This window comes from Nerophis lumbriciformis, linkage group LG31, assembly GCF_033978685.3.
Source record: "Nerophis lumbriciformis linkage group LG31, RoL_Nlum_v2.1, whole genome shotgun sequence".
NCBI lineage: Eukaryota > Metazoa > Chordata > Actinopteri > Syngnathiformes > Syngnathidae > Nerophis > Nerophis lumbriciformis.
The window spans coordinates 30,152,501-30,173,615 of NC_084578.2; the positions used below are offsets into that span (position 1 = coordinate 30,152,501).

The window sequence follows — 21,115 nt, forward strand, 5'->3', positions numbered from 1 at the left end:
AACTTTTACGTTTATGTTATACGTCAGCAACCAAGAGGAGCTTTTGTAAACTGTTTTGAAAAGGTTTTATTATAATTTATATTCCATATAATGTAGTGTGAGAATCAATTTGAATCAAGAATTGTGTTGAATTGATAATCGATTCCGAATCAAGTTGTCACCCCAATTGGAACCAAATTGAGTCGTAAGATTTACATCCCTAGAAAATGTTGCCTCTCTGTACCGAATCGAAAGTTCTGTCCTGATTAAACACATGTACACGCCTGTGTTCTACCCTGGTATACATATAGTATACCTACCGTACTTACGTAAATACCTGTATTTTCAGTGTTTGCCGGCTGAGAGCTGGAGTACGCTGTGTGGCGCACCCAGAGCTACAGCTTTTAGCACAAAGTACGGGGGGACCAAAAAGCCATCAAAAAAGAACTCTGGTAGGTTTAATACACTCCTCGACACAAAATATGTCTTAAAATGATTGAAAGCTAAGACAACTACTGTTTGTCTAAAGCTCACAAGATGCTCTGTGGTCAAAGTGCCATCTGTTTGAAAAACGACTACTTTTGAAAATATTATTGTATATTGTTGTATTTGTGAAACTACCGTAATGATACTGTCGTTCTTTTTCATGTACGGTACTTTTCAAATTGATACGTATACGGTAGTTGGAATTTGGCCTACAGTAGGGGAAATAAGTAGTTGATCCCCTGCTAATTTCATCAATTTGTCTATCCACTTTCAAAGATATGAACAGTCCAAAACCTTTATGGAGGTTTGTTACAGAGAAAGCCATAATATAAAAGAAAACGTTGAATAAAGGTAATGAATTAACTTTGCAATTGTTTAAACCATGAATCCATCCATCCATTTTCTACCGCTTATTCCCTTTGGGGTCGCGGGGGGTGCTGGAGCCTATCTCAGCTACAATCGGGCGGAAGGCGTGGTACACCCTGGACAAGTCGCCACCTCATCGCAGGGCCAACACAGATAGACAGACAACATTCACACTCAAGGGCCAATTTAGTGTTGCCAATCAACCTATCCCCAGGTGCATGTCTTTGGAGGTGGGAGGAAGCCGGAGTACCCGGAGGCAACCCACGCAGTCACGGGGAGAACATGCAAACTCCACACAGAAAGATCCCGAGCCCGGGATTGAACCCAAGACTACTCAGGACCTTCGTATTGAATGATGATGATAATAATAATAATATTATTATTACCAACCGAGAGAGGATTCTTACCCCACAGACTAGCTATGTGCTCATGGAGCATACAAGTATGTTCTGTTTCTTTAGGAAAATACCCCTTATGTCAACTCTTTATGTAAAAAAACACACCTGTCACAGAAACAATATCTTCCAGTCAAACCTCTCCACCACCATGGTAAAGACCATTTTAGACCATACTAAGACTGGAATTGACTACAAGAATATAAACAAGAAGCTTGGCGAGAAAGTGAGCACTATTTGTACAATAATTGATAGACAGAAGAGAACAGACAATCTCTTTCACTCTGGAGCTCAATGCAATATTTCACCTGGTGGGGTAGATGTAATTGTGAGAAAGGTAAAGGGGAAGCCCAGAATTCCAAGGGAGGAGCTGCTTAATGATGTCAGGAGTTTAGAGCACAGTCAGCAAGAAAAGCATTTGTAACACACTTTGCTGTTATGGTGGCATTGTGCTGTGCTTAAGAAGACACATGTACAGTCTGAAGTGTGACAATCAACTCCTAAATAGAGGTGTTTGTCGTCAAGTGGACTGAACGTGTTTGTTTGCAGAGAACTGTTGAAAATTATTTCAACAACAGCATCCCTACTGTCAAACATGGAGGTGCAAACATTCCGCTTTTAATTATTTCTCTGACCAAAATCTCCCCTGAGATGTTTGCAACCCTGCTGACCAACTATACGAAACAATCGACCTCTACGCTTGCCAACTAGAATTTCTCTGATAAATACTAAGGGCCGGATTTACTAAAGGTTTGCTTGTACTAAAACACATGCAAACCTGATAGCACACGTAAAGCTGATCTAGTGAACGTGTGCAAAGTGGATTGCGTTTAAGTGAGCAGAATAAGGCGTGCTATTCAATTTGCATTTGTCTTCATTAAATGCAAAATATATGCTGATCATCAAAACGCCCACAATATGACAGTAGAAGATGCAAATACAATTATTTAACACGCGCAATGTGATTTATCAACATTCATCACTGTTGTGCGAGCACTTATTTGCGCTTTATTTAGCTCGTGTGAGAAGGACGTGCAAACTGACAGTTCCACACACGGCTGCAGGATCAGTGCTTGTGCTGCACAGATAGACGATGCACAGACGAGAATCCTCTGTGCCACGTGCGTGTGTCAACACTTTGGACGGTAGAACTAAAAAATATTCGACACATCGTTTATTTATCTACATCATTATAAAATTGATAGCTGCTAGTGGACTTTAATGGCTGATTAAAGTGAGGCGTTTTGGTGTCCTTAGTATTTTTAATAACATTTGTTTTTTTCACATATAATATATATTATTAAAATATTTCCTATGTAAAAAAAAAACTTCCTGAAGTATGAATTTTTGCGTTTTGAGTGGAGTAAGTCCAGCCTCCTTCCCATGCACCTTCAGCGGTGAAAAAGACAAAAAAAAGAAAGAAAAAGTTGTGTCAATGTAGCACTGCACGACTGTTTCTAAAAGGCCCATAACAATTCTCCTGCATGTTTGAAAACATAGCAAAACACCACAGGTAGGAGCATGATAACATGAATGTGCAGTAAATGAGAGTGTCTCCGTACACACAAAGTCCGCATTTAAGTAAGGCAGTCTGCACCACCTTACAATTGCACACGCAGTCTTAGTAAATTGCACACAACTAAAAGTCCACGCTATTTTATAAATTGCACATGCTGTTAAGCGTGTGGTATTGGGATTTTAGTAAGTAAGTGGCATTTGAGAACCAATATTTCCTCAATCAAATACAAATTAATTGATTACTTTTTATTTAATGGATTTATTTTACATTCTGTTTCGCTCTGCTACAATAGATCTACCAAACAAATTCTGGACTGTTCATATAGTAAAGTTTGTGTAAATTACACAAACTGCTCTTTTTAGTTAGCAATTTTCCATGCAGATATTATTTTTGGCCTTTGCAGCTTTCAAAGCTTTATACAGTGGTACTTTAGGATATGAGTTTAATTGGTTGTCTATGAATGTTCTCATTCATGCAGGTCATTATCATCTCGGGACATTCAATCGATCACAACTGGACTGTTTGGTTTGTCTTAGAAGACGTTTCGCCGCTTATCCCAGTCGGCTTCATCAGTTCGTGCTCAAAGACTTAGTTAGATCTAGTCTGACTAGATCTGACCAATCTAAGTCTATGAGCAGGTTCTGTGACACAGCTCGTACCTTGAAAAAACTTGTATTACGAATCAGCGTCACCTATTGAGAGTAATTCAAATTGATTTATTCCGTGATTGGCCCCGCTAAAACAGCACAATTTTAACATGCCTTTCAGATATGATGGAATGTACATCCAGCTGCTTCTCAGTTAAATACACCTTCAGCAGCTTTTCCATATTTTCATAGATGAATGTCCATCGTTAAGATATTATTTTAACGTCTTTGGCTGGCGTTATCGACTCATTATGTTTCATTATGATGCAGACTGGCAGTGCTATGCTCCAACTTCTTTACCAAGATACTTAGCTAACACACTCTGTCATATTTTTGATGATTTCTTTCTTTGATTCAATGAATATCGTCCGCTTCTTCTTAGCACTCTACTTCACGCTCTCTTTTTTCTTCCCCATGGTTGGAAAATCCAAGTTATGTCGATCTCCAGCTATAAGCTAATGCTTGCGAGTAAGATATGAGATTTTGTTCAGGTCTTACGAGGTTCAGTGTGACATTCGCTACGCCAGCTAGCAGTGGGGTGACTCGTAACCCAAATTTTTGCACGCAACGCAAAGCATAGCAATTGGCTAAGAGACAGCTTGTACCCTGAGGTACCACTATATACTTTGTTTTGTAAAATACTATTGAGGGTCCACTCTAAATAGTCTCTGAACATTATTAAATCTGTGTAGCAGATCTGTGTACTTTTATATGTATATTTATTACACAGTTTGGGTACACTGATGTGAAAGACAGGAATGTGAGATCCTGTCAATTCAAACCAACAACAATTATTGAAAGATATTTGTTTATTTGTCATTTTTACTTTTAATCCTAAAGTCCCAGTTTGTGTAGAGTGTCTTGTAGTGTCTATTTCGTTTTCTGTAATCCTCTTTATTTAGGCAGGTATGCAATACTGCTTGCACAGAATCGGATATCAACTCACTAGGTGTTTTTATGCTGAATATTGTTAAATTTGCAATGTAGTGGACATTTATTTTTATTCTTCCATATTGTGACTGTATTAATGAGATGTTTTACCTTGTCTGCTTGGCTTCTTCATCCTAGACAAAAAACAGGTTAAAACATACTTCGATATAGAGACACTTGCTCAGCACAAGAACTATGACTTTCCCAAGAAAGGTGTTTCAGTACCAGCAATCAGTTCAGCAGCACATCCTGCAGTCCCAACTGTAAAACCTGAGACTGTTGTAGCAGTACCTGCAGTAGAGGCTACCAATCGTGTTGCTGAAGCCGATCCTGCATTTTCTGTTGCGCCACCAGCTGAAATTGCTGCCAAATCAACCGTCACAGTCCTCGAAGATTTGCCCAAGGCTGTTCTCTCAGAAGCTAAAGTTGCAGTTGATCCTTTGTCTGACGCTGCCCCTTTACATACTGTGGCCGCCAAAGCTGTGTTCGAGTCTGTGGCTGAAACTACAAGTGTGACATCTCCAGCCAAGCCTGTGGACACAGTTGCCCAGATGGAATCTTTCACAGAATCCAAGACTGCAGCTGCCTCCGTGAAAGCTGGGACGAAGGTAGTGGCTGAAGCTCCCGTTGCAGATGTGGCCGCAGAGAAGGTCGTTGCAGCAATCCCTGTGAAGGATGAGGCCCAGCCTGTTGCAGCTGTGCCTATGGCTGAAGCTTCCCCCATGGAGGATGCCCCAGAGCCTGTTATTGAAGTAGTCAGTGTAGAAGCTGCAGCTCCGACTGTAGCTGCAGAACCTGTTGTTGAAGAAACCCCTGTGAAAGATGTGGCTGAACCTGTTGCAGAAGTTGTAGCTAAGCCTTTGGCTGAAGATGGCCCCATGGAAGCAGTTGCAAACCCTGTTATTCACCCTAAAGAGGCTGCAGCCGAGGCTGTGTCTGAACCTGATGCAGTGCCTGCTGTTGAAGATATCCCTATGAAAGATGAGTCAAAGTCTGTTCTTGAAATTACAGCTGAGCCTGTGGCTACAGCTACCCCCTTGGAAGCTGCGACAGAACCTGTTGTTGAAACAGTTACTGTAGAAGCTGCAGCAGAACCTGTTGTTGAAACAGTTACTGTAGAAGCTGCAGCAGAACCTGTTGCTGATGCTGCTCCTGTGGAAGAAGCTGTTCCACTTGTAGTTGAACCTGTGACTGCTGAGGCTGCAGCTGATGTCTCTGCCCCTGAACATGACGCACATGAGGTGTCGGACCGTGCTCCCGTTATAGATGAAGATGCAGGAGAGAAGCTGCTGGAAGAGCCATCTGGTGAACCACATGCGGGTATACACAAAAAACGCCTAACCCAACTCTCCCACAATCCTTCTATTTTCCTCTGTGGACCCTGTAGTTTACCATTATTATTATTTAACTTGACAATAGTAAAAAAGTCTTGCACATTATTTTCATCTTAAATGTGCTGGCATTACTTTTTTTATTTAAGATTTTTTGTTACAGATACAGTATACAGGTGGTCCTCGGGCTATGAACAAGTTGCGTTTTCTAGGCTGTGATGTAAGTTGAGTTATATATAACCTATAGTTAAATCAACACCTACGTTTGTCACAATGCACACAGAACACATGAAGGAAATATAAAATACAGCAATACAAACATTCAATACATGAGTTAAATCAAATGGTCATTAAGAGAAGAACTCCTTAATGTCTTGCACATTGGAAAGGATTCTGCAAGAGGGAGAGAGACAGGCTTATTTGGAGGAGAAAGTCTAAATAATGAGACCATAATGCTGCTTAGTTGTCACTGTCCATTTCATAGGAACATATCATTTTACATGTTCAAAGATACCATCCTTGTCCTTATGATGGTCACAGCGTTTGAGTGGGTCAGGCTGGCCATGCAGTCTATGTTGATTTATACACTTTTTAAACAATTTGCCATGTCTAATTTTACTCGTTTCAAAGGCATGTCCGATTTTTTTACCCGTATCCGATTAGCCAGTATTGCCCAACACTTCATTTCCAATACCAATTTAACCAGATACCAATAGCAGTTATTTCCTCAAACTAATGTCAGGATACATGTGGTGTGATAAATGAACACATTATGCTCTTTTACTATGATCCCGCTGGATACATTCACAAATAAACACTTTTAAACAAAGACAAATACTGGAGTGTAGTTATTAGTTTTAAAACAATTTAGGGATGCACAAATATTTTTTTTCAAGCCAATAGCGATAACGTCGTGCTTGTCAAGACCAATACCGATAACTCATTTATAGGTACTATTTTTGAAAATTTTGATTTAACTGGAGTTTCTGCTTCATTGCGTCTGTGTGCTGGCATCTTTGTTGGCTTTCGAAACACTGTCTTAGCGATGGTAGTGTTTCAGGGCGCAGATGTAGTTGGATATGTTGAAGTTCGATGTTTTTTCCATCCTCGCAGAATGTTTGCAGAACTTTTAATGCAAATAAGACGTGAAAAGTCTTCTTCTGAAACAGTAAAGTCCCTGAGGTAGGAAAAAATCACTTGATTTGATACGGGTAATCTAGCTGCATGGAGCGTTTTTTTTTGTTTGAGCTATTATAATTATTAATATGTAATTATCTTTCCTACATTTATTGTGCACCCCTCGAGAATGTGCCATATTTATTTCTGATGTTTTGTCTCAACAAAATTGTCATTTATAAAAATCATGCGCAATAATCAGGTAAAATACAATGTTCTACTGTCAAAAAGTTAGAAAGGTTAGTTTTTGAGTACATTAACATATAGTAATTTAATTTGATAATGCTGTTAACCATATAATTTATATAACTGTAAATCTTAGTGTGACACAAACATTTGTATGAGAACAAAACATGAAACTGGACTGATACAATCATTAAAATTTGTATGTTTGTCTTTATTCTTTATTGATAATGTTAATGGCATTAAGGCATTGCGATTTGGTTGAAGATTTGTGCAGCGATGCAGGAGAAAAACTTCTTAGATGCTCTCATATACTGTATTTTCTCCTTTCTTCTTTTACCTTATCCGTCTTGTCTCTTATCTCCATTTTAACAAGTACAGTTGAGTAGTTTTTTTTTCATTACAGACGGTCGCTTCTTATCATTACTTTGCTGCGTGGACGCTGCGTGTGACTCAGAGTGATTCTTTCTGAAGTGTGATATTTGAAGTATTGAAGTAAGACACCTTAATTCCCCCTCACAAAACCATCGCTTTACACTCATCTTGCAAATTGTATTTTTATAATCCATCGGATACATTGTCAAACTTGGATATAATACCACACTCCAAAGATACTAACAGCAAACCTGTTGCTCTGTGGTGCACAACGCAGTTTGATACAGGTATACCGATATAATTACCGGTCGGCTGATATTGTTGGACATCCCTACTTTTTACTTAATTTTTACGTTTGTTTGGCGCACTGCCCCCAGAAAACTCTGCCTGCGGAAGAACAGTATTTCCGTGCTCTGTGTGACGCACAAAGATGAATGTATTCTTTCAAAAATCTAATGTTTACGGACCAAAATTTAGTTTTTAATAAATTTATTGGAACTTGTTCTTAACCAAAAAACATTTTAAACCGGCGACCACCTGTACATCAAATTAATTACTAATGCATGTATTGACGGCACAGTATTTACTAACAATAATTTGACAAGCTGTATTACTTTTTGACTTTTTTCTAAAGTCTGCCTGCTAATTTCCCTCATGTTATATCTCTTTTCACTGCAAATGTTTGTTCCAAAGAGGTTTCCTATCGTTGAAGGTTCGGGTGTATGTGTAATTATTTCCCTTGACCTTCCTAACATATTTCCCATTTATTTAGGAGTCTTTAGTGGAAATACTTTGGGCATGCAGTCTTTACTTTCCCTTAGATTGTACACTTGTCTTGTGAATTTTGTTTTGACACACACGCACAGATACTGTGGGTAAACTAGTGACGGGCCATGAATGTCCAAACTACACTTCATGTGTCTGCCTAACCTGGTGTCTTGTTCTCTGACTTCTGTAGCCACTTATTGTCTTGCTATTCTTTGTGTGTTGTTTGTGCGTTTTACACAAGTTGTTTGTTTTGTTAAAACCAAGATTAGCTCTGTTTTTTGAATGGTCAAAGATTTAAAAAATTGTTTGTATACTTGTGATTCTTAGCTCAAATGGACCCGATTCAAAGGCTCTTCCTGGACTCCATACGCCAGTATTCAACACAAAACCAGTAAGTATCACTATCCGATGTGACAATCCCCACCTTCTGGTTTTTCTGAAGTGATGAGGAATATTCCTGAAGTATAGCTATTTCCTCATATACTGTAAGTGTGAATGTCTGGATGTCAACGAACGTAGCACTCACTTGCTTGGTTCTCAGTGGTTAGATGGGTTGTACTGTATATATTGGCTGAATAGCTGCTGCTTTCCTTGACCTGTGTTGTAGCCTTTGTCAGTAAAAACTGCCATCGGCCCCTTGTATTCCTTGGTGCAAGGGAAATGTGACATATCGACACAAGTGAACTGCATATTGACAATCAGCCAAGAAAATAACAACGCATTGAGCCGTTGCTTGATTGATGGAATGTGCCAACACTGATGACTGCATAATCCAACTGCCTCTAAATATGGCTGTGCAACAAGAGACACGCTGGATGGCTCTGGGTGTCTGAAGAAGCAGAAGTTTGCAATCAAAAAACGACTCTCCCAGAAGACGTTTTCCCCTTTGACACAGTTTACCGTCCTGTTTTACTGCTTTTAACAGCCAATATGAGACATTCACACAAATGATTGAGTGCATCATCTGTGTCAACCCCCAAGCACACTGCCACTTTTTAGTTCCCACTTTAATCATGCAGTGCTAGATGAACAAGTCTGCATCTTACAGGAAGATCATTATTTTCATACGGAAACAAACTCTTGCATGCATGGAAGTATTGCATGGCCCCTTCCTCACCGGACCAAAACCCTGTTGAGAACTTGAGAGCATTTCTGTTAGGTGAGATTTGGGGTGACAAAAACAGTGTTTTGGAGGTTGTGGCTGCTGCGTAAAATGACGACGGTAAACAGCTAAAGAATCACAGCAAATTTTGTGCAGAGGTCTTCACGGCTTTTCAAAAAAACCACCAACAGACCTGTGAGGTCAACATGTTGATGCTATAGTGTACCTTTTTAAAGCTCTGAATTTGTGAGTCAGAGTGTATGTATTTGTCCCCCATGATTGGCTAATCTGTTTCAATTCAAAATAGCTAACAAGGAGTCTAATTTACCTTTCCTGATTTTGTGCCTCCTTCTGTAGAATTAGTGGCGAGCCAGTGGATGCTGGTCCGGAGTACCACAAGGCCCTCGCAGAGGAGACAGCTAAGCTACAGAGGCTTTATGGTGGTGGGGACCTCACAGTTTTTCCAGAGTTTAAATTCCCAGGTACGTTTACTGTACACATGTTATCCATCTACGTTAGATGAAAGCTCAACCATAACCATTTTTCAAAACAGAAGACTATTCAAACCGCAAGAACTTGCATTGGAAAATGCCGAAAACAAGCAAGCACTCCAAGACCAGAATATGTCATGAATAAATTCATAAAACTAAACACTAATGTAACAAACTTAACAACATTTAATAGTTAAAGGGAATTGCACATTTTTCACAATTTTCCTATTATTCTCAATCTTTTTGTAAAACAATAACACTTACTGTAATTTCCAAACTGGGATATATGCCGCACAGACTAAATTTTAGAGGGAAAAAAATATTTTTCCATATATTAGCCACACCGGACTATAAGCAGCAGATATATACGTTGCAAAATTAGTTATTTACACAGAAAGATTCTGTAAATGTTAATTTAAATACCTGAATTGTTTCCAAATGGTGCCTGTAACACGGCAGGACAACGGTTGATTAAAAAAAAACAGAAGTCATGGACCCACTAGCTGCAGAAGCTAGCTCTCCAATCAGCTAAATAGACTCAATAAGTCCACTGTGACGTCTTTGTGAGTTTACTGAGGAATTTGTAAAACTGAAACAACACAAAAAGAATGCCGTTGTTAGTTAATACTATCACAGACACTTGTAAACATGTTAGCATATTAGCTAATGCTAACGACGCGAGCGTCATTACATTACAATGGCACCAAATATGCATGAAAACACTCCCACACGTTCCCACAACTAATGAATGATGGCTTTTTGTTTTTCAGAACCCACGTTTGATGAAGTTTTCCGTAAGTGAAAACTTGCCGCCCAACATGACCAATCCTTGTTAATATGTGCTGCGTAGAGAAACATTGTCTGTTTACAATCAAAAGTGTCAAAATAAAAATCCAAGTCTCTTTCTTTGTGAGAAGAACGGAACGTATGATATGTGTGCTGGGGATGAGAAAACGTCAGTGATGTGTACATCAGCAAATATTTAAGTGAAATGGATTAGGGTTAGGGGTTGAGCCATTTACATCTTATTTGATACTGTAGCTACAATAGAATAGAAAGTACTTTATTGATCCCTGGGGGAAATTCAGCACCACAGTTCGCTCACAATAGACAATAATAATAATAAATAATATAATATATTATATATGTAATATATAATATATGAATAATATAAATATATTCTACATTTAAGTGGTTTGCTGGGAACGTCTGGCAGAGTCTCCTGTCAGAGAGAGTTTCAATTCCCACCTCCGGAAGAACTTTGAACATGTCACGAGGGAGGTGCTGGACATTGAGTCTGAATGGACCATGTTCCGCGCCTCTATTGTCGAGGCGGCTGATTGGAACTGTGGCCGCAAGGTAGTTGGTGCTTGTCGTGGCGGTAATCCTAGAACCCGTTGGTGGACACCGGCGGTGAGGGATGCCGTCAAGCTGAAGAAGGAGTCCTATCGGGTTCTTTTGGCTCATAGGACTCCTGAGGCAGCGGACAGGTACAGACAGGCCAAGCAGTGTGCGGCTTCAGCGGTCGCAGAGGCAAAAACTCGGACATGGGAGGAGTTCGGGGAAGCCATGGAAAACGACTTCCGGACGGCTTCGAAGCAATTCTGGACCACCATCCGCCGCCTCTGGAAGGGGAAGCAGTGCACTATCAACACCGTGTATGGTGAGGATGGTGTTCTGCTGACCTCGACTGCGGATGTTGTGGATCGGTGGAGGGAATACTTCGAAGACCTCCTCAATCCCACCAACACGTCTTCCTATGAGGAAGCAGTGCCTGGGGAGTCTGTGGTGGGCTCTCCTATTTCTGGGGTTGAGGTTACTGAGGTAGTTAAAAAGCTCCTCGGTGGCAAGGCCCCAGGGGTAGATGAGATCCGCCCGGAGTTCCTTAAGGCTCTGGATGCTGTGGGGCTGTCTTGGTTGACAAGACTCTGCAGCATCGCGTGGACATCGGGGGCGGTACCTCTGGATTGGCAGACCGGGGTGGTGGTTCCTCTCTTTAAGAAGGGGAACCGGAGGTTGTGCTCTAACTATCGTGGGATCACACTCCTCAGCCTTCCCGGTAAGGTCTATTCAGGTGTACTGGAGAGGAGGCTACGCCGGATAGTCGAACCTCGGATTCAGGAGGAACAGTGTGGTTTTCCTCCTGGTCGTGGAACTGTGGACCAGCTCTATACTCTCGGCAGGGTCCTTGAGGGTGCATGGGAGTTTGCCCAACCAGTCTACATGTGTTTTGTGGACTTGGAGAAGGCATTCGACCGTGTCCCTCGGGAAGTCCTGTGGGGAGTGCTCAGAGAGTATGGGGTAACGGACTGTCTGATTGTGGCAGTCCGCTCCCTGTATGCTCAGTGCCAGAGCTTGGTCCGCATTGCCGGCAGTAAGTCGGACACGTTTCCAGTGAGGGTTGGACTCCGCCAAGGCTGCCCTTTGTCACCGATTCTGTTCATAACTTTTATGGACAGAATTTCTAGGCGCAGTCAAGGCATTGAGGGGATCTGGTTTGGTGGCTGCAGGATTAGGTCTCTGCTTTTTTCAGATGATGTGGTCCTGATGGCTTCATCTGTCCAGGATCTTCAGCTCTCACTGGATCGGTTCGCAGCCGAGTGTGAAGCGACTGGGATGAGAATCAGCACCTCCAAGTCCGAGTCCATGGTTCTCGCCCGGAAAAGGGTGGAGTGCCATCTCCGGGTTGGGGAGGAGATCTTGCCCCAAGTGGAGGAGTTCAAGTACCTCGGAGTCTTGTTCACGAGTGAGGGAAGAGTGGATCGTGAGATCGACAGGCGGATCGGTGCGGCGTCTTCAGTAATGCGGACGCTGTATCGATCCGTTGTGGTGAAGAAGGAGCTGAGCCGGAAGGCAAAGCTCTCAATTTACCGGTCGATCTACGTTCTTATCCTTACCTATGGTCATGAGCTTTGGGTTATGACCGAAAGGACAAGATCACGGGTACAAGCGGCCGAAATGAGTTTCCTCCGCCGGGTGGCGAGGCTCTCCCTTAGAGATAGGGTGAGAAGCTCTGCCATCCGGGGGGAGCTCAAAGTAAAGCCGCTGCTCCTCCACATCGAGAGGAGCCAGATGAGGTGGTTCGGGCATCTGGTCAGGATGCCACCCGAACGCCTCCCTAGGGAGGTGTTTAGGGCACGTCCGACCGGTAGGAGGCCGCGGGGAAGACCCAGGACACGTTGGGAAGACTATGTCTCCCGGCTGGCCTGGGAACGCCTCGGGGTCCCACAGGAAGAGCTGGACGAAGTGGCTGGGGAGAGGGAAGTCTGGGCTTCCCTGCTTAGGCTGCTGCCCCTGCGACCCGACCTCGGATAAGCGGAAGAAGATGGATGGATACATTTAAGTGCAGTCAAGGAACATGTGCATTATACAGTCTGATGGCTGTCGGTATGAAGGACCTCCTGTGTCGTTCCGTGTTGCATTTTGGGAGTCTGAGCCTTCCACTGAACGTTCTCATTCTCTCCGCAAGGTCCGAGTGTAGTGGGTGGGAGGTGTTGTCCATAATGGCTATGAGTTTTGCTAGACTTCTCCTCTCTGACACCACCGCCAGAGAGTCTAGCTCCACTGCCACCACGTTACTGGCCTTCTCTACCAACTTGTCCAGTCTGTTTGCGTCCCTCGCTCTCAGCCCGCTGCCCCAGCAGGCCACGGCGTACAAGAAGGCGCCCGCCACCACCGACTCGTAGAACATCTTCAACATTTTGTACAGACGTTGAAGGATGCTAGCCTCCTGAGGAAGTAGAGGCGGCTCTGTCCCTTCTTGTTGAGTGCCTCAGCGTGTTTTGACCCATTCAGCTTGTTGTCGATGTGTACACCGAGGTATTTATAATCCTCAACCATGTCCACATCGACCCCCCTGATGGAAACGGGTCGCCAGACCAATATAGACACCTTCTAGTGAAGCTGCTGCAAAGTGATGTCGAACATTTATTTACTGCATTTAACTTTACAACACAGGCATCATGATTTGAATCATGTTGAGGCATAAAGTTGCGATCATAAATTAGCTTACACTCATCATGAGAGAGTACGTCATTGCAGTTGTGGGCCTTTTATTGATTCTGTTTAACAAGTATTTTTTTGAAGGTGGAATGCTTATAGAATGTACTTTTTGAATTATATATATTTCCTTAGAATTTGGGGATCTTTTGGGGGGAATTTTTGAAAAAAGTTGGACCCATAGCAAACCAAAAACCAGATCAGTCTGTACAATGATAAAAGTTCAACCTTCAAGCACCATGTCAGTGTTTTCCCAAGTTCATTGGCTCTTAAATGCGGCAGTCATCATTTGATATAAACACTGTAGTTGAAAGGGGTACTCACACTAGGCCAATTGCACCATACTTGTGTCCACTTCACACCTAAGGCACAGGTGTTAGATTAAAGGCCCATGGTCCAAATCTAGCCCGCCACATCATTTTACGTGGCCCTCAAAGGCCTAGGAAAATATGCATCAATAAAACACCTTATCATTTCGTTCTTTCCATTTTCCAGAAAAAAATATATGTACTACATGAAATGGAATACCTTTTAAACTTTAATATGCAATATTGCAACAAATATTGTATTATCATACTTTTCGAACACCGTTTTTGTTTGTTAAAATAAAAATAAATACTATAATACCTGCTTGACATTTGATTTCAGAGCAAGTTGTCCATCAAATTGTACACGGTAAAAATGACATGAGAAAAATTTTACGATGGTTTTTACAGCATATTACTGTAAATTGAAACAACTCTACTGCTGTTTCTACTGTAAAATTCTGGCGACTGAGCTGTCTTTTTTAACCGTAAAATCTTTGGTTGTTGTTGGAATAACGGTGACACGGTTTTTTACGGTAAAAAACTGGCAGCTCAGTTGACATCATTCTTAAAAACAGTAGTAGAGATTTTCCATTCAAACATATGTTTTAAAAAACACAGTAAATATTACCGTAAAATTCTGGAGACTAAACTGCGAGTATTTTACTGTATAAAAAACAACGGGTACTGTTTTTCCATTTACCGTAATATGGTGTAAAGCAGTGGTTCTCAACCTTTTTTCAGTGATGTACCCCCTGTGAAAATGTTTTTAATTCAAGTACCCCTAATCAGAGCAAAGCATTTTTGGTTGGAAAAAAGAGATAAAGAAGTAAAATACAGCACTATGCCATCAGTTTCTGATTTATTAAATTGTATAACAGTGCAAAATATTGCTCATTTGTAGTGGTCTTTCTTGAACTATTTGGAAAAAAAGATATAAAAATAATTAAAAACTTGTTGAAAAATCAATCAATCAATCAATGTTCATTTATATAGCCCTAAATCACAAGTGTCTCAAAGGGCTGCACAAGCCACAACGACATCCTCGGTACAGAGCCCACATAAGGGCAAGGAAAAACTCACCCCAGTGGGACGTCGATGTGAATGACTATGAGAAACCTTGGAGAGGACCGCATATGTGGGTAACACCCCCCCCCCCCTCTAGGGAGACCGAATGCAATGGATGTCGAGTGGGTCTAACATAATATTGTGAGAGTGCAGTCCATAGTGGATCCAGCATAACAGTAAGAGTCCAGTCCACAGTGGGGTCAGCAGGAAACCATGCCGAGCGGAGACGGGTCAGCAGCGCAGAGATGTTCCCAACCGATACACAGGCGAGCGGTCCACCCCGGGTCCCCGGACAGCCAGCACCCCATCCATGGCCACCGGACCTGAGTGTCTCCCCCTCCACAAGGGAGAGGGGGGAGCAGAGGAGAAAAGAAAAGAAACGGCAGATCAACTGGTCTAAAAAAGGGGGCTATTCAAAGGCTAGAGTATACAAATGAGTTTTAAGATGGGACTTAAATGTTTCTACTGAGGTAGCATCTCTAACTGTTACCGGGAGGGCATTCCATAGTACTGGAGCCCGAATAGAAAACGCTCTATAGCCCACAGACTTTTTTGGGGCTCTGGGAATCACTAATAAGCCGGAGTTCTTTGAACGCAGATTTCTTGCCGGGACATATGGTCAGTGTTGGGTTAGTTACTGAAAACTAGTTACAGTTACTAGTTACTTTATTTCAAAAGTAACTCAGTTACTAACTCAGTTACTTACACCAAAAAGTAATGCGTTACTGTGAAAAGTAACTATTTAGTTACTTCTTTTTTTCTTCTTTTTTTTTTAAAGCTCCCATTAATGCCCTTTTTGCCTTCATTTCAGTACTGTTATTGCACTGGAGAATAATACAATCTGTTGATCAACTTGACATACATTTTTATTTTCCTTTTAACATAATTAATGAAAAACAGTGCAACATAAAAAGGCATTCCTCCTTTCTTTAAACTTGGACCAATGACCATGAATAAAAAACAAGTTAAAGTGCAACATAAGAAGGCACATCACATAAAGCCTGACATCTGGAGTGATGCTGCTGTCTTCCACACTTGGATCCATGGATTGTAGAATACTTGTTTTCAGTGGCAGGATCATTGACACAGATGGTGAAGTTTCAGTGCTCAGTAGAGATGGAACACTTTTGAGGGGTTTAAGCACCTGGAGGACCTCACCTGCCACTCTCACATCATCATCAGACAGGGTGACATTTGTCTTCAGGGTGTTGTGGGTCAATGCAGAGTATATAGCTGCCTGCTGCTCCAACATATCATAAGTGGAGTTCCACCTCGTTGGGACATCATGTATGAGCAGGCAGCTTTAGCATTTCTTGCTTTGTCTTAAGCACATGAGCAGCTGTTGTGCTTGGGTGGAAGTAAGAAACCTTCCTGATCCTCCCAAAGAGGCGCTCCATCCTATTGACTGAGATTCCCTTCTGTGATGCCAAATTCACTACATGTGCAAAGCACCTATCTGTGGTCCCAGTCCTGCCTCATTCTCTGTAATTATTTGATTTTTGGCATTATCACGTGTGACTGGGATATCTTTATATTCCATTCCTCCACTGCTTGTGTCAGTACCTGCGCAAGGTGACTCTCGTAGAGGGGGCGTGTCTTCTCATCTCCCAGTCTGCTGTGATGAAGTGAGCGCTTATAGTTCCGCTGGACGTCCACCCGTCTGTCATGAGCGCAACAGATGATGCTCGGGATAGTTCATCCACAACTTTTTTCTTCTCCTGCTCATAAAGATCTGGCACAATCTTATTGCTGAAGTGGGTGCGCGACGGGATGTCGTAACGTGGTTCAAGCACGTTCAGCATGTGTTTAAAACCCTCGTTTTGCACAACCGAGTCTGCACTTATAAACACACCGATTCAATGGCGGGGGCGTTCAAGCTCCTCCGTTACTCCGCTCGCCATAACCACGCTGTGTGTGGACTGAACGTGCCAACAACTTTTTTTTTGTTTCATATATCAAACCGCGGATCAGTTGTGTGCCTCATCCCCTCCCCACACCCACACACACACACACATAGACCGCGCCTCTTTTCTTCTCTCCGGCTTGTGACAGAGGAAGATTCAGAAGAACGACACCGCAGCGTTTCTGTTTCTAGCCGATACTACATCAAAAGTAACGTAAAATAACGCAGTAACGCATCCTGTAGTAACGGTAACTAAATTACTGAATAAAAAAAAATAACGCGTTAGATTACTAGTTACCGCCGAAACTAACGACGTTACAGTAACGCGTTACAAAGTAACGCGTTAGTCCCAACACTGCTTATGGTACAATACAATCGGCAAGATAGGATGGAGCTAGACCGTGTAGTATTTTATACGTAAGTAGTAAAACCTTAAAGTCGCATCTTAAGTGCACAGGAAGCCAGTGCAGGTGAGCCAGTATAGGCGTAATATGATCAAACTTTCTTGTTCTTGTCAAAAGTCTAGCAGCCGCATTTTGTACCAATTGTAATCTTTTAATGCTAGACATAGGGAGACCCGAAAATAATACGTTACAGTAATCGAGACGAGACGTAACGAACGCATGAATAATGATCTCAGCGTCGCTAGTGGACAAAATGGAACGAATTTTAGCGATATTACGGAGATGAAAGAAGGCCGTTTTAGTAACACTCTTAATGTGTGACTCAAAGGAGAGAGTTGGGTCGAAGATAATACCCAGATTCTTTGCCGAGTCGCTTTGTGTAATTGTTTGGTTGTCAAATGTTAAGGTGGTATTATTAAATAAATGTCGGTGTTTAGCAGGACCGATAATCAGCATTTCCGTTTTCTTGGAGTTGAGTTGCAAGAAGTTAGCGGACATCCATTGTTTAATTTCATTAAGACACGCCTCCAGCTGACTACAATCCGGCGTGTTGGTCAGCTTTAGGGGCATGTAGAGTTGGGTGTCATCAGCATAACAATGAAAGCTAACACCGTATTTGCGTATGATGTCGCCTAGCGGCAGCATGTAAATACTAAAGAGTGCAGGGCCAAGAACCGAACCCTGAGGAACTCGGCACGTTACCTTAACATAGTCCGAGGTCACATTATTATGGGAGACGCATTGCATCCTGTCAGTAAGATAAGAGTTAAACCACGACAAGGCTAAGTCTGACATACCAATACATGTTTTGATACGCTCTAATAAAATGTTATGATCGACGGTATCAAAAGCAGCGCTAAGATCAAGAAGCAGCAACATAGATGACGCATCAGAATCCATCGTTAGCAATAGATCATTAGTCATTTTTGCGAGGGCTGTCTCCGCAGAATGATTTGCCCTGAAACCGGATTGAAAAGGTTCACAGAGATTGTTAGACACTAAGTGTTCATTTAGCTGCTGTGCGACAATTTTTTCGAGGATTTTCGAGATAAAGGGAAGGTGGGACACCGGCCGGTAGTTTACCATGAGGTCAGGATCAAGGTTAGGTCTTTTGAGCAGAGGATGAATAACCGCTTTCTTGAATGCTAGTGGAACAGTGCCAGAGGAAAGTGATAAGTTTATAATATTTAGCACTGATGGACCTAATAATACAAAAAGCTCCTTGATAAGTTTCCAGGAAATGGGTCAAGTAAACATGTTGTTTGTTTTGTCCCATTAACACATCTTAACAATTCCTCTAATGTTATTTCATCAAAGAGAGAGAAACTATTTTGGAGGGCATTATCCGTCGTAAATACAGTCGTATCTGTGTTAATAGAACCCAGTTGTAGCTGCGATGCATTGTCTTTAATCTCCGTTCTAATGAGTTAAATTTTCTTATTAAAGAAATTCATAAAATCATCTGCCGAGTGGGTGGAGCTACTGGGAGGAGTCCCTTGTTGGGTTAGCGATGCTACTGTACTAAACAAAAATTTAGGATCATTTTTGTTGAGGTGGATGAGATTTGAGTAATATTTAGCTTTAGCTAAGGTAAGCATGTGTTTGTAAGTTATTAAACTATCACTCCATGCTTGATGGAAAACCTCAAGTTTAGTAGCACGCCATTTGCGTTCCAGCTTTCTACATGATAATTTATGGGCTCTAGTTTCTTCTGTAAACCATGGGGTGCGCCTTTTAGGGGCTCTTTTTAGCTTTAGAGGTGCTATACTATCAATGGTGTCGCGCAGGGTGTCGTTAAAGTTGTTAGTGAGGTTATCAATAGAGCCGACATAATTTGGGAATGGTTCCATTACCGAAGGCAGTAGGCCAGCAAGAGTCATCGTTGTGGCAGCATTAATGTTGCGGCTGCTATAGCAGTTATTATTATTAGTTTGTTGACAATGAGTCAGAACTTCAAATGTTATAAGGTAATGATCGGACAATACTTTAGTATACGGGAGTATCGTAACTTTGGAGGTGGTGACACCCCTCACAAGCACTAGATCTATCGTATTACCGTTGCGATGTGTAGGTTCATTTATTATTTGTGTAAGACCACAGTTATCAATTATAGTCTGGAGCGCCATGCACTGAGGGTCCGATGGGGTATTCATATGGATATTAAAGTCCCCCATTATGATTATATTGTCGGCGTGCGTCACTAAATCAGCAACAAACTGAAAATTCACTGATGAAGTCCGAATAGGGCCCTGGGGGGCAGTAGATAACAGCCAGGTGGAGAGGCAGCGGTGTGACAAACCTAATAGTAAGCACCTCAAACGAGTTATATTTATTAGTTAGGTTCGGGGTAAGGTTAAAGTTTTTGTTGTATATGAGTGCGACTCCCCCACCCCTTTTAATGGGACGGGCAATATGCGCTCCCGCATAGCCAGGAGGAGACGCCTCACCCAGCGCAAAGAAATCGTCTGGTTTGAGCCAGGTCTCGGCGAGACCAATGACGTCAAGATTATTGTCTCTAATGACCTCATTAACTAATAACGTTTTGGAAGATAATGATCTTATGTTTAAGAAGCCCATATTATAGGTAGTGGGCTGTTTTGAGGAGTTTTTGTTGAAATTATCCGTAGTAGCAATATTAATAATGTTGCGTTTATTATGCGTAGTGCACTTTAAATAATTTCGACCATGTCTAGGAATTGATATGACGGGAATTTTCCGATTGTTTGCTTGATGTTGTGATAAACTGAACGCATCATAACTTGCCACCTCAGTAGAGTGCATGTCTACTTCTGACACAGAAAAAACATTTTTTGAGTTGTGTATTGTTCTAAAATAGTTGCTATGTGTGCAGGTATTATCCAGCCTGGCGCTGGCTAGTTCTATTTTAACTGACTTCTCACCCGGACTAGCGCTTCTTTGAGGATTAGCCTTTCGCTTTGTTGTTAGCCCCGCTCGGCATCCCCGCTTCTGCTTCCGCTCACACCGCTTACGTGTCTTCCGTTGACGGTCCCCGCTGGCACTTAACTCCGCTGCTTCAGAGGCCGCTGGATGTAGCCAGCGAAGTATTCCCATGCTAGCGAGGAGGTCGAAAGTACACGCATCTTTCAGCCTGGCCCGATCTATCCACATCCAGAATCAAGTGATTCAGTTATAAATAAAGATTTCTACACATAGAAGTAATCATCAACTTAAAGTCTATTGTAATAGAGATCCACCTGGATTCATGAACTTAATTCTAAGCGTTTCTTCACAAAAAAAGAAATCTTTAACATCAATATTTATGGAACATGTCCACAAAAAATCTAGCTGTCAACACTGAATATTGCATTATTGCATTGTTACATTGTAATGAATGGAATAGCCTACTTGATTTGATGTTCAGTTTATGAACTTACATTCATATTTTGTTGAAGTATTATTCAATAAATATATTTATAAAGGATTTTTGAATTGTTGCTATTTTTAGAATATTTAAAAAAAATCTCACGTACCCCTTGGCATACCTTCAAGTACCCCCAGGGGTACGCGTACCCCCATTTGAGAACCACTGGTGTAAAGAATATAGATTTAACAGTAAAAAGCTGGTTACCAGAATTGTAGTGTAAAAAAATATGTTTTTTGTTTTGCATTGTATGTAAAAAAATATACATAATGATACAAAACAGAGGCAAATTTGTATATTATTCGC

The 21,115-nt window shown here is 41.7% G+C and overlaps 1 protein-coding gene across 2 annotated transcripts in view; it reads left to right on the top strand.

Annotated features, from left to right (window-relative positions):
• Positions 1 to 10,667, top strand: part of LOC133574180 (uncharacterized) — a 12,810-nt gene extending 2,143 nt beyond the window's left edge. For both annotated transcript variants that reach the window (XM_061926268.1, XM_061926269.2), the window contains exons 3-7: positions 329 to 431; positions 4,461 to 5,642; positions 8,483 to 8,546; positions 9,615 to 9,739; positions 10,519 to 10,667. In XM_061926268.1, the coding sequence (XP_061782252.1) occupies positions 329 to 431; positions 4,461 to 5,642; positions 8,483 to 8,546; positions 9,615 to 9,739; positions 10,519 to 10,550 (1,506 nt within the window). In that variant the 3' untranslated portion in view covers positions 10,551 to 10,667. The remainder of the gene's footprint in view (positions 1 to 328; positions 432 to 4,460; positions 5,643 to 8,482; positions 8,547 to 9,614; positions 9,740 to 10,518) is intronic.
• The last annotated feature ends 10,448 nt before the right edge of the window (positions 10,668 to 21,115 follow it).